The sequence below is a fragment of the Vanacampus margaritifer genome, chromosome 4 (genome assembly GCF_051991255.1).
Source record: "Vanacampus margaritifer isolate UIUO_Vmar chromosome 4, RoL_Vmar_1.0, whole genome shotgun sequence".
Lineage (NCBI taxonomy): Eukaryota > Metazoa > Chordata > Actinopteri > Syngnathiformes > Syngnathidae > Vanacampus > Vanacampus margaritifer.
Genome location: NC_135435.1, coordinates 10,435,298 through 10,449,659, shown reverse-complemented (window position 1 = coordinate 10,449,659; position 14,362 = coordinate 10,435,298). Strand labels below are relative to the sequence as shown.

Genomic DNA, 14,362 nt, shown 5'->3' with positions numbered 1-14,362 from the left:
AGCTGAGTTTAAACCCAAAGCTTTTGGAAAAATTCCTTCAGTGTGTCTCAAGTGTGTTTTAAGGATGGATTATAGTTGACGTTAAGAGTACGAATTGGAGGTAACTGAAAAGACCTGGAGGAGGTTTCCAAGGCTCCGCAATAATCTTTGTCATTGGAGCTCTTATTGAAGCTGGAGGGGAAACAGCCCAGGGCCATTTGAACGCATCCTGCTTCGGAATTTAAATACCGGTGAGAATGTATGAGAGTGTATTGGGGATGCTGGGATTCTTCCATCTCATGTAAATCCACCACACAATGCTGTTTCATTCAGCACAGCCGAGGAGTTGTTTTAGGTGCTAAATGGACTACATTGTGATTTATTTTTCTGTTTACACGAGTATGAGTCTTTGTCACGTTAAGGATTTTAAACATGAATACAACAGGATTACACACTAAAAGCCTCAAGCATTTGGTCATGAGCCATTAACGACACACTGACTGCTCAATAGATCAAAACATTTAATACACACCATCGCAGGGGACATGCGCTTGCAGCACTTCACCAGTGCACTTTCCAAACTCAGCCTCTCCTTTTGAAAACACATCAAAATAAAATAATTTAAAACAAATACTTTTTTTTTTAAAGGCTACACTGCTTAACACATTATACTGCTCGCTAAAATGCATCACAGAAATTAGTATTTGACACATAGCAAATCATAGGAAACGTATTACATTGAGACTGTGCTTGTTTGAAAGTGAGCGGGTAAGATGTGAAGAGGCAACGTCCTTGACGAAATGTCAGCAGAGGGGAAAGGTCAGAAAGAAGAGGATGCGTCCGTCCGTCTTAAGTGCAGGAACGTCGCAGATGTGCTCACGGACGTCAGAGTTGGGCGTTAAGCGTAGAAGGTTTCTACTTTGACTGCCTGACAGAACATTGTCATGGAGAACACCAGGCCCAGGGTCTGGAAAACAGCAAACATTCACCATTTAAGACGCTTTCTTTGTGTTAATTTGAAATTAGGATCGGATTTCTTAATTACAAATTAACATCATCGAATTCCAGTAAACTAAACCCCTTTTCACACTGCACCTGCTCAGTGCAATTGAGCTACCCATATTTGCCAGCATGCCCATATTTGGAAGTGTTGACGTAACAGCTTAGCAGGAAATAAAAAGTGGAGATTTTGCCACTGGTTAGACGGGACCTTGACAAAATAACACGTAACACTATGGCGCCTTGCCATTGTGCCAGAAGTCCTCTTGCGGTTGCCCAGCAACACTCCATTCTGCGGTCCTCGCCCCTCACCACACACACTATCAATGGATTTGATGACGGCACACTGCTAAATGCAGTGTGAAAAGGGCTTTGGAGCTGTATATTAAAAAAACTGCCTTTATTGATAATGTACAATTTGGAGTTTAACTATCAGATATGTATCACCGTCATTATTATTATCAGTGATAATTTCGTTGGTGAAAAAATGTTACCATATTTTTCATCACAATTTTTTTTCAGATAAAAATGAAACTAAAACTAAAATGGAAGCCATTCATTGAGACGATAACGATAACTCAAATTGACTGACAAAATGAAAATGAAAATTCACACAACCCAATCAGACGGAATGAAACCCGGGTGAGAGAAAATAACCACTCAGATACTTATTTAAGCAATTATGCACTTTTTTTTATTTAGAAGAAAACTAAATTTAAGACGGTATATTATCGTCAGTTTAACATGTTTCATTGAAACAATTAATAAAGACAGTTGTATTAAATGTGACTTCCATGGTAAACTACAGTAGGTGTGTTATAATTTTCTCTATAAAAGTTTAAATGCATGTTGAAGAAAAACATTGAATAAATTGCTAATTTAGTCGACTAAAATTGTTTATTTCGTCGACTAACATTGGATTAAAACTAAAAGACCAAAACTTTAATAAGAAGACTATACCACTAAATTATTATTATTTTTTCAAAATTAACACTGATTATTATCATTATAATCATTTTTTATTAAGGAGCATTATGATGGACGACAGGTGTAGAACTGCATTGCATCATACCAATAGGTTCTTCCAATACTTTGCTGTCATTTAGTTATATGACAAACAACTGTCAGAATGTTGTAGTGCAGTTCTACATTCTAACAAGCTGCAACTATAATAATAATAAACTTAATATCAAATTCACATCTCGACACATGTGCACTAAAGCATTGTCATCTTTGTAAAGACAGTATTTGTGTAAGCAGTGAGTCACGCTTGACACTCCCAGGAACCGCCGGTTGTGTAAGAATGATGTGAAATTGCGTCATTCTTTACATAAAAATGGAGTTAAGATGAAGTCACGCTAAGCACCAGCGGTTTTTATGAGTGTGGTCAACAAATCTAAGAGAGTGACATCATGAAATAGCTCCAAAGGTACACAAGATCATTACCATCATTTAACACTGGGGGATGTAAAGGGAACACAAGCGTGTCGTAATAAACGACATTCCTGATGATTTACGATTCGGAGGTCCGGCAGGTCGTCGGTTAAACTGCAGCTTCAGCGATTCAATCTCTGGCTCTCCATGTTCACATGGCAAAATGTCCTTGAGCAACACACGGCATGGACCCGATGTGTGATGTTGTGCATGTAAGACCGATACTAAGTGAGAAGAGCTCACACACTCTTTCTGGTTTCTGTGTATTTTATTTTATTTTTTAAATCCATCAATCATCCCTCAAACCAACATTTTCTACTGCTCAGCTTACTTTGGGCCAGAGGCTGGGCAAACCATGGACTGGTTGCTTTTCAATCACAGGGCACATATTGACTGACATTCACAATTCCTGACAATTTAGAGTCATCAAATGCATGCGTGTTTTTGAATTGTGGGAGAAAGGAGAAGCCATTTGTTCCACTTCACTGGAGCCGTGGAAGGTCTGTCACTCGGAATTCAAGTTATTGCTTACAAGTTAAGGCAAAAATAAAATAAAGGCCAGCCAAGCAATGGCTTGTATTTAAGAAAACAAAACAAAAAACTAATAAGTGGGCCACTCATAAAAGTCAAGGTACCACTGTATTTGATGTGAAATATACATTAGTGTGAAAAGGCAGGCACTAGCATTGATGTTTTAATTATTTTTGGGGGGACATAGTTAAACAATAAATAATAGAAAAGATATAGTTCAAAGAATTACACAAAAGGAAGAAACTGGATGAAGGCAAGAAAGAAAAAAATTACAAAAAAATACAACTTTTAACTCATTTGCTCCCAAAAACGCATAAAAACGTTTTAAATAGGGCCATGGTCCCAAAAACGGCTTTATAAATTTTCAATGTTTTTTTTTAAACTCTTTTACTGCCAAAGACGTTAAATGACGTTCTGCAAAAACCTACGGAGGAGCGCCAAAGACGTTAAAAGACGTCCACCCATTTTTTTAATTATTTTTTTGGAAACGGGTGCAGGGAAGCCTTGCGGAGCTGTGCTGAAAGTTTCAAGCAGGTCTAGTGAGCCTAATGACTATTTTTGGCCCCTAGAGGACAGCGATGACTCTCTTTTGACAAGATCGGGTGGGCGTCAGCAGAAGACGTGAGGTGGGGCTAGAGTGTTGAGGGGACAATGGCTGAAGAAGCCATAATGGCGGTTGCAAGCAGCTCATAGAGCCGTTTTTTTTCAAAGACGAAAAGCATCGACCAACGATAAAGAGCACATTGATGACGACGATGATCGTCATCGATGATGATGATGGTGACTCCGTGGTTGGAAGCATTGACGCGGCAGTAGAATACGTTAGGCGGAGCTAGATGGAGGAGGAAGCGGACAATGTTGCAAGCAGCTCACAGTTGGGAATTTTCAACGCTAAAGAGCACAGTGATGACAACGATGATCATCATCGATGATGATGATGGTGACTCCGAGGTTGACGGCGAAGTTGGAAGCGTTGACGCGGCGGCTATGACGACGTTATAAAGGTTCACGGGCTAGCGATGCTGACACCGGAAAACGCGGAGCACAACCGACCACGCTCAGGCGGACGTTCAATCGGACGACGAAGAGTGCCCCGAGTCCAATGCATATTCATCGGAGGAGTGGGTACAGTCTGCTACTTGCTATTTATTCCCCGGAAAAAAGGCCGTCAAGAAAGTGTGACGTCTGCACGCAAAACGGACAATGAAAGTGAAAGTAATCTGTTGTGCGAATCCTGGTCCCTCTCCTTGCACGCAGAGGAGCGTTACAAAAAGAAAAACTGTATTTGAAACATCCACATAATTGTAAATAGTACCACAGTTGCACACATTTGTAAATAGTTTGCGAAATTGTTTTGTCAAATTGTTACACTGTTGAATGGAAATAAACGTATTTTGCAATCTAAAAACACTTTTTCATTGTTGGTGAAAGCGTTTTACAGAAGTAAAGCACTATTTAGGTGTTTGTGGCATCATTCATGGACAAAAAGAAGTGTAGAATTCACTAGAGTGCATGAAATAACATTGTTTCACAAAAAGCTCTTTTTCTCCGCTTTTTGTTTCAAAACAGAGCATTTCGGTGAAAGTAACCATTTTCTATTGTTGATTACTGAAGAACGGAATAAGGTAGAAACAAACTTTTTTTTCTGATGAAAGCTGGGAGTCCAATCTTTCATTTGGTAGTATGTGTGTTTCCATAGTCCAAACACAACATTTTCTGTGGACCTTGAAAGATCAGTCAAAATGCTTAAATCGGCTGGCACTGGCGACATCCCGTTTCTGAAAACGTCTGGCAGTCAAAGAGTTAATGCTAGAGCATACAGAAGGTTTTGATGCAGCCTCCGACCTGAAGAGGTCGTTTAAAACAATGGTAGTTGTAGTAACGGCCAGCAGGTGGCAGTAGAGTATAAAAGATCAACCAGAGCCATGTTGCAACAAGCTCTTTTTGCCAGTGTTTTCAACAGGTTTGTGAATAATGATGAAACTTAGCTATATTCTAATGCTAATTGCTGCAAAACGGAAACAGATACAAATACACTTTTTTTTCCTGATGAAAGACTCTAGTCTTTCTTTTGGTAGGTTCCATGTTTTTATACCCAAAAATCCAGTAAAACATCCGGGAGCGGAGGGGGTTGCTTCAGTGAAAGTGACTGCGAGTGAATCAGTTAAATATCTCAAAATTCAACAATGAGCTGTCCAACTAATCCGTGTTCTTGCCAAGATTGCAGTACAGGGCAACTGTAGAAAAAAAAAAACGCAGGAGCAGTGCTGACTCAGCATTAAACTACACATAGATTTATTAAAATTACCCAGAGATTTATTAATTTTAGCCATCATTAATGTATTAGTCAAATAGATGTGTTTTTAATGCTCTTGCACTTTTTCAAGCATCATTATGGAGATTTGTATTTGCGTCGAAGCTCACTGAGCAGCGGCCAACTTTGCGTACTACCCAAATGGTTACTCTGGGGGAAAGCAAGGTAACGCATCACTTTGCATGAGCCATAATTACACATACGCTCAAACACTGTTAAGTTGATTACATCTACTTTCTGCTTCATTTGGCTGTATTAGAAGATTCAAAGCACCACTGAGAGTCTAATGGCTGACTACAAATGAGCCTGCAGCTGCGGCACAAGACGAGCCACGTGACGGAGGCCTTCAAGAACGGACTATTTCACTTCATCTGTTGTGCAGGCATGTCACGTAGCAATCGGCTGCGAAGGAGATAAAAGAGTTTTATGGAATGTCAACCCCGCCCCTATGTGGTCTTCAGTGCCAACACGCAAAAAGTCGGCACGTGCTGTCCGCAGAAATCCTGCGGCAGCACTTAATTCAAAGGACACTGGAAATGTGAGCTTTGTCGAAGCAAAAGTCAAGAGTTTCTGTGTGTAAGTGGAAATATCAAAAAGTGACTTACAAATCATGGAACAGTGCCTAATTACCTGAGTAAGTGCTGTGCATAGAGCAAAGATCCAAAGGGCCACAAGGTTCTCGTTAAGCCAGTCCTTCACCCGCTCGTAGCACGGCTGTTGACACACACACACACACACAAGATACATTTAACGGCAGTCTATTAAGAGAGAACATGTAGATGACAGTCAGTCACTTCGGGAGTCCGTGTTGCGCTTACCTGACAAATTTCATTCTTAATCATACCGAGAGAGATTTTTGATAGTTGACCGGCAACATTTTAGCATAAACGTGTCCCGGTGCACAAAGCAAGGGTGGAAAAGTTTGGCATGGAAACACATTTGAGATGAAGTCAAAAAGAGTTTTTGATCACTCGAGTCCAACAACGGTGACCTCTGACATCATAAATGCTCTTCGGGATGAATGGATAAATAATCCCACCGAATCTTTGGATATTGCAGAAAGTTCTACTCAAAGGTGCAGTACTTTTACTTCATATATGGTGTGAGGGTCAACTATACTGACACTGTAAATATACGTCGTCTGTACCCACCAGGTCGGTTCACGTACATGACTAAAATGTGACCTTCCTCCCTGGAGATGCTGCTGGACTTTCATTGCCACCACCTGACTTGCTGATTGTTTGTGACTTTTACAGTCTTCTCATCTGTTTAAATCATCAGTAAGTGAAAAGCAAACTCTTTTGGTCACAGAGTGAATGGGACAACATTTGTACAAATTTTAACATGTTTTATTAAACAATATAATATACGTGTCGCAATGAACGGTTCCTTGAATCAATACATATTAACCGAGTATTTCATGGATTTCAAAATCAAAAATCTTCCCAGCGGGTCTCAATGCGGCCTAACCGGATATGACTTCATTAAGCCACATTGTTTTCTTTCTGGCTGGGAATGTGGTTTTTTTACCTACTGTTTCACTTAAAATTCTTTATTCAATTGGATTTTGCCGCCACATTGCGTTGGTGTTAGAAACAGCGGGCACGAACCTGTTTCGGTTCCCCACTGATGTGTTTTTTTTTCGCGAAAAAGCCAGAGGCGAATGTAACGGCCCCTGCTGCCAATTGAAAGCCATTCAGAAAAGAGAAAGAAAGAGGAAACAACTAACATATGTTAACACACACACACACGCAAGTGAACTACTTATAGACGGTAACCTCTCGGTCCTGTGACTTTAACAACAGCAGTGATAGAAAAACTAATAAACGGGACATATTCCTCGTACAAAGTTTTTTTTTATCCCATCCCATTTGAGCGGGAAACAATTTGCTATGGCACTCCGTTGGCGGAATAAAATATTCGGTCACTGTAGGTCACACTCTATCTCCTCATAACTCCTCATTTCCTTAGCAGTCCAGTTCACGTCTTCCACGTTCTTATATGAATAGCAGCGATTAGAGTTAGCATCAAAACGTTGGCTGAAAAGACTCGTCCGCTAGCTTCGCAGCTAATGAATAGCAGTGGCACATTATGTCACTGCAGCACCGGGTGTAACGCAGCAGCGTTTGTTGATTTCAATAACAAAATACGGACAATCCATAACACTTGGCAGCTCTAAAGGAAGGTCATCACTTGTGTCACTATATTTCCATTGAAGCTAGCTGTCAGTATAACACTACCATATGTCCTCGGCTTTTGTCTACTGTGAGACTGCTTGAATTCAACAATAAAAACAGAGCAACCAAGGTTTCTTATTTTTCCCCTTGATGTTTTTTGTTTGTGTTTTTCCTTGCCCTCTTGTGGTTCGATCAGGGGATGTTGTTAACATGTGTCAACTGTGGGCATGTGAAGCCCTTTCAGACTCTTTTGTGATGAAGGGCTATATGAATAAACTTGACTTGCCTCATGTCTCTTATATTTTAATGGCCATTAAATAATATTTTATATAACACTTTATTTGTAAACCAATTTTACGGATAACAATTTGCTTGCTTTCCTTCTCCTAACATTTACCTTCTTGTTGTGCATTCCAAGTCCAAAGAATCTGAGATCAGAGTATCGGATGCGCTTTAAAGAATTAAAAATAAATATATTTTAAAAAATCCTGCAAAAACTACTGACTTTCCCTTCTTTAATGTCTGGAACATTTTGTTTTGTTACTTTTCTTTACCAAGGAAAGTATTCTTCCACTACTCTGTTAATATGGCCACACCAATGAGAGTCATAATCGAATCATACATTTTGGATAGATTCCGTTTTTCTAGCCAATTAATTCCTGCCCCCTTCACTTGCATGAAGATCTTCATATTGATAGTCAAAACAGCTTCCAGATGCTACCCAATCGGACATAAACTTGAATTTTATTTTCTGCATTTGCTGTGAAGTAACAAGAGAACGGACCAAAAAAGGAACAAACAATTAACGTTGCTTGTTCAAATACTTTTAAGATGATCAAAACTGATTAGTCATACACACAAAATGCCACTAATTGGTATTGGGAGTTCTGTGTCAGCTTCTGATCAACGAAAAGACCTGGTGATGTAGTGAATAATGGACATAGGTGCTTCCACCATACTGTACAGTGGTGACGTCCCCACTCAATAATTCATTTCTACTGACACAGGTTGGTGACTGCGATATTTATACAATCTAAATAATCAATTAGCTGAGTCAGAGCCACATAAACCAAAGGCACAATTGATTTTGCAGTTGCCTGAAACACCGAGGAACCCAAATTTTTATTTTTTTCTCAGCACAAGGTAAAGTAATTCTCAGCTGGATCAATATGGAAAGTAATGCAGTGAGCCTGCTTCAATGTTATTCATCAAACAGAATCCTGGTGGACCTCAGTGGTGCATCTGAAAATGTATAAATCATGTTGGGAAAGTCAGAGCTGGTACGTGAGTTCAAGCCATGTAACATTTTCTCCCTGCCAAATTACACAACAGATATGCGTGAAGAATTAGCAAATTGCACAACTGATATGTGTAAAAAAATAAAATAAAAAAATGGCAAAGAAGAAGTGGCGCACTGAACGGTACAAACCAAGAAAGTTAAAGAGGATATGTGTGAAGAATTGGCTTGTTTTTCTGACAGCTGAGATGTTCAGTGGTTGAGCATTTTGTAGTGATTAGCTGATGCTCAACATAATCAATTATTTTGTTTGTTGTTCCAGCAAGAACATTTACAGATTGCCACCACTTCGGTTACTAAGTGTCTCCATTTCGGTTTTGTTTAGCATTTCTTGAAACATTCATCCAGCCTGAAGTATCAATAATTTTAGTGCACTCTAATGCTAACCTGCAACCTTCAGTCACAATCATAAAATAATACTACGGTGTCAAAGCAGTCATTGTTGGCATCTTTCCTTACAGAGCAGTAAAGATGGGGAGCGACTTGGCTTTCTGTGTTGTTTGAAATATTGATGCTTCACATTTTCACATTTTGAATGGTGCAAATGGGTGTTTAACGTTTAAAAGGTTTGTCACACTGTGACAGTGTGTGTTTGAGAGTTTATTTGGGGGACATTTCATCACAGTTACTAACTTATATTCATGACTAGAATCACATTAACTTTACTCATATGTTCATCTACTTGTTTGTTTATGTTTTTAGCATCTCAGTAATATGTGGAATTGAAGTAACCATAAAAATATTCAGTAATTTTAATAACCACCAAAAGGTTCCATTTTCACTTTTAATTGGAACAGAGGTGGCAAATCCAGGTCCAGAAAGTAAAAACCCTGCCGCAGTTTAGCCCATGGTGCTAGCTAGCTAGCTCCTAGCTCCGCCATGGAAGCTAGCTAACTAGCACCTGAGGCTAAAGCCAAACGGTGGCAGGGTTGTTACATCTTGGACCTGGATTTGCCACCTCTGTTCCAATTAAAAGTGAAAATGGAACCTTTTGGTGGTGTGCAGCGTCTATTATTGGTTGAAGTCGATGAAGACAAGGCTTGATGGAGGTTTATAGAAATGTATCCATAAATTGCTTGGAGAGCACAATCCAGCTGGTAAATTTGGGGTAGAGAAAATTAGGGGAAGGGAAAGGACATCGTGAAGATGGGGACTTGGTTGTTCAGGATTTCTTTTTTCATTTTTGTTTATTAGGAGTGAGGGCGGCCATCGGCTTTCCCGCTCAGCTCATGACTGAAAGAATGGTGCTAATGTTAGTAAGTGACAAGTTAATAGGAAGCGCAAGCAACCGGGGGATTTTACAAATGTGATGCAGAAGAGTTTGCAGAGGTGAAGAACAGGTCGCGGGGATGTAGTGTTTGTTCCGAATGAATATTTGATGTTAGATGTCCTTGCACATCTTTCTGCAGATTTAATTGCCTCTAGTAAAAACCTGCTGTATAGACTGTAGATAGTAATCGTATTATGTGTTGTTTTAGCAATTAACTAGAAGGACACGGCAGCGTTTAATCATTAACAACCCTGTAAAAGGATCAAGTATCAATTTTTCCTCTTACTACTTCAACACCCTATACAGCTTAATCCAACCTAAATTCAAGCCACGATCACAATAAAAGGACAGAATCAATCTATTTTCATTCATAATATTCATGATTTTGGTGAAAATGCTTTCGCAGCAAGTTTACTGCATCAAAATACAGTTAGATAAAGCTGCAAATTTCTTTTTTTTCTCTTCTTCTTTTTTTAAAATAAATAAATAAATCCAAATCCATCTCATCGGGATAGGCTTGTATTAAGGAGAATAGAAGTTCTGTCATTGCTAATGCAACCTTGTATCTCCTATTTTAGTGGTTGCAATTTACTAGGTGGATTGGCTAGGACTTTTCTCATGTTGTACAAGTGTCGGGACTCCATTTGCCAACAGTTTAGAATGTTTACTCTGTAAAATGCTTTACAAAAATTGCTGTACATTGAAATGATGAAAGTACTATGCTTAAGACTTAAGTACGGCTTTCTTTTTTTTAAACAAGATCAAAAAGGTAGGGTATCAGGAAAACTACAGCACTCACTATTACAACTGATGTACTCAAAAAAAATAATTAAATTGAAATTTCAAAATTGTTATCAATTGCACATTAAAAATCCCTATATATGTCTACAACTGAAAATAGCTATCTAGCAGAGGCGCCGTTCTAATTCACATTATATATTTGTGTGGTCATTTGTTGCTAGCCACAAGTTATAGGGCTTAACCGCTTAATCATAACATCCTTTGGGCCAATGGATTTAAAACAAAAATGCTTGTGCCAGTCATGCTCACTGTGATGACAAATTAGGGGATAACTGCATCAGTCACAGTGGACAGTGAACATTCAAACAGACGCATACTAATGAGTACCAAATAGCACTACCATCATGAGGCTAGTTACTACTAATAAACATGAATTTTGTAACTGAATAACTACTCTTACTAACACTAGCGAATATAAAAGAAATCTTCCTGTGATACATAAAAGATCTGCTGGATACATGTTGTCACCACAGACATTAGTGTTTAAGCCTCTGTAAACTTTCCATTAACCAACATTTCAAATGCCGTTATTGTTATCCACTTACTTAAACAAGAAAATCCTTCGCTCTCTCTGTGCAGGACTCAGGAGGTAGGGCACGCAGTAGCCCCGGTAGGACCCTCAAACGAATCGACGGGAAAAGCCCGGCTCATGAGTGAGCCTGTTATTGTGTCAAACTGAAGCATTTTACTGCGACATACATATGACGTGTCGACGGTCAATTTCTTGTTCAATTCACATTAGTCCTCGTGGCTCCGAGCCGCCGCCTTCATTATTGCATGAGCCACTCATCACACTTTGGGGATGTCAGCAAGCTTACAATGTCACAGGCTCGGCGCAGGGCCGTAGCTAGTCATTTGTAGAACAAGCAACGTCAACTCAACCAACTCAATCATTTTGTCGTATTTGTATTGTTTAATTGCACCTCATTTTACTCGCTTCTGCAACTTAATGGCAATTGTCTGCTATAAATTACTATTATTATAATTATTGTCTGCCGTATATATATATATATATATATATATATATATATATATATATATATATATATATATATATATATACTTCAATCTGACTAATATACTGGACATAGTTACACGTTAGATTAATAGTTAGTCAAAATAGCAGTCATTGATTAGTGATAGATCAATATGTTTTTTTCATGGTTGATACCAATTATTAGTAGTCAAGGAGACCGATAACCGATATTTCAGGCCGTTATTCATTTGCAGTAAAAGAGAAAGTATTAGCTTAAAAACAACAAACACATTTTTTTAAATTATATTAAGTACTGTATATTAATAAAATAAGAGCGTTGTTTAAAAATTCTAACAAAAATTGCAGGGTGCTTCCAGAGCCATCAGCATGCGTTAAACGCGCTAAATTAAAAACTAGGCAAGTAAATGGTTCCCTAAAGTGTTTGGTACTGTAAATAAAGTTTTCCAAAATTTCAACATAATTACTTCATTTTATTTTATTATTTATTTATTTTTTTAAATAAAAAGTTACCAGGGTTAGCATCAGTTTTTATGAATAAATCCATAGATGAAAAGTTCCCTGTATCTCACTGAGCGACAAATGCATGTGAATGTAGTTAATTTGGAGTTTCAAAAGATCTTCGCAGACAATAAAAAAATGGTCTGAATATGTTTGAATTGTCTTTGCGACAAGTAAAAACTGTCTGTGAACATATTAAAAATGCTGATGAAAACCCTAAATTTCGCTACGTTTGCAAGCATTCACCGCTCGGTGAGAAAACAGCTTTACCGGCCTTCAGATTCGTAAAAAGGCAGATAATCAGTTTACCAGCCGATAATCAGTCTATCCCTATTATTGAATAATTTGTTAACGGCATCACTGATCACGGGTACATATAGAGACATTCAACTATTCACTCACACATTCGTACCATTACTAGGTGGGAACCGAACCCACACCACCTGCACCAAAGTCCAACCAGAGTGTCTGCAGACCTACACTAATCTGTTGACTAACGTTTCTCCAGCTAGAATAAAATTGAATACACACTAATCTGATTAAGGGCCAGAACTGCTGACAAGCTCGCATCTTTACTTTCACATTTGCATATCTAATCCTTGATTGTGTTTTCCGCTATTGGGTTTGGAAACCCTAAATGAAATCCAGTACCTGTATTGTTATAGTAACCGAGCTGTATTATAAAAAGGGGATAAAAAGACTGAGAAGAAGAACTCCAATTGGATAGTGATGCCAGTGCTTACCGCTGTCCACCATGTCCCCGGGTTATCCAAGCCGCAGTTGTCGCTGTACTCCAGGCAGCAGGAGTCTGGCACACGAGAAGCATTGTAGACTTCAAACCAGTCTGTGTGGTTGGTCACTCCGCAGCAGCGGAACTGCAGACAAGAGAGTGTTTTGTTATGATCACAGAGAGCGCTCAGCTAATTTACTTGTCATGAGATTTGTACATTTGCCAACCCCGAGTTAAATTGAGCCACTTTTCTTTTGTGCACGTCCCATTTGCTTCAAAGATCACTTTGAAACCCACTTAATTCATCATCTCTTTATATTCTCTCTTTGCACTGCTACATGATCTGACAATTGGTTTCACATTTGCAATACTATACAAATCAGTGCATTTCATGAAATGAATAAGATAAAGTGCACCACATGTTGCGATCTCAACTAAAGAGTGGTATTTAACACTCTACGGCTCAACCATAAAATAATGTCTGAAGCTTGGATTTCTAAGAACATTATTTCTAGAAATAGTAAAAAAAAAAAAAGAGAAAACATTTTGAACATTTTTTAGAATAGCTTTGCTATAATTGTGTTTTGGGTTGGGTTTGGGGTGATTGTGTTAAGGATGTATTATGCTTATGCAGTTAGTATGTCCCTTTACATTTTATGGAGGACCAAAACTGCCAAAATTCAAAATAAAAAAATGACTAAATAAATAAATAAATGACATATATATGATGACATGATATATATATTAAAATTTTTAATTCTGTTTTTTATATCCGTTTGTATTTTCACTTTTTTTTTCATTTATTTATTTAGTCATTTATTTCTTTAAAATTTTGGCAGTTTTGGTCCATACTGTCAGGACGAAATGTTATTCAAATGAGGGGCCGGTCCTAAGCGTGTCTTGGGTTGGACTTTCATTGTTCGAGTAAGCGGCTCGGCGAAGAAGGAAGTCTCGCCGGCTTGCATGGAGAGCTCCAGCAATGGACGACTATCTTGTCCACTGTCACCTCGGCTTGTTGTCGAGCAACTCAAGTCGCAGGTTGTGTTTGCAACGGTGGAGTCCACGCTTAGGACCGCCCCCTCATTTGAATAACATTTTGAACTGGCAGTATGGACCAAAACTGCCAAAATTAAAAATAAATAAATGACTAAATAAATGACTAAATACATAAATAAATAAATGACTTAAAGTGAATAAAAAATATAATTAAAAAATGTAATACAAATGTATATATATATATATTTTATTTTTATTTTATTTTTTAATCATTATTTAATTTTGTGTTGGTTTTATTTCCATTTATATTTATTTTTTTCTTCGAATTACATAGATTTT

The 14,362-nt window shown here is 38.3% G+C and overlaps 1 protein-coding gene across 3 annotated transcripts in view; it reads right to left on the bottom strand.

Annotated features, from left to right (window-relative positions):
* Window positions 1-480: 480 nt before the first annotated feature.
* tspan4a (tetraspanin 4a) overlaps window positions 481-14,362 on the bottom strand; it is a 128,835-nt gene continuing 114,953 nt past the window's right edge. For all 3 annotated transcript variants that reach the window (XM_077563053.1, XM_077563052.1, XM_077563051.1), the window contains 3 exons: window positions 13,041-13,172; window positions 5,888-5,971; window positions 481-946 (listed from right to left, as the gene is read on the bottom strand). In XM_077563053.1, coding sequence (XP_077419179.1) covers window positions 878-946; window positions 5,888-5,971; window positions 13,041-13,172 — 285 coding nt within the window. In that variant the 3' untranslated portion in view covers window positions 481-877. The remainder of the gene's footprint in view (window positions 947-5,887; window positions 5,972-13,040; window positions 13,173-14,362) is intronic.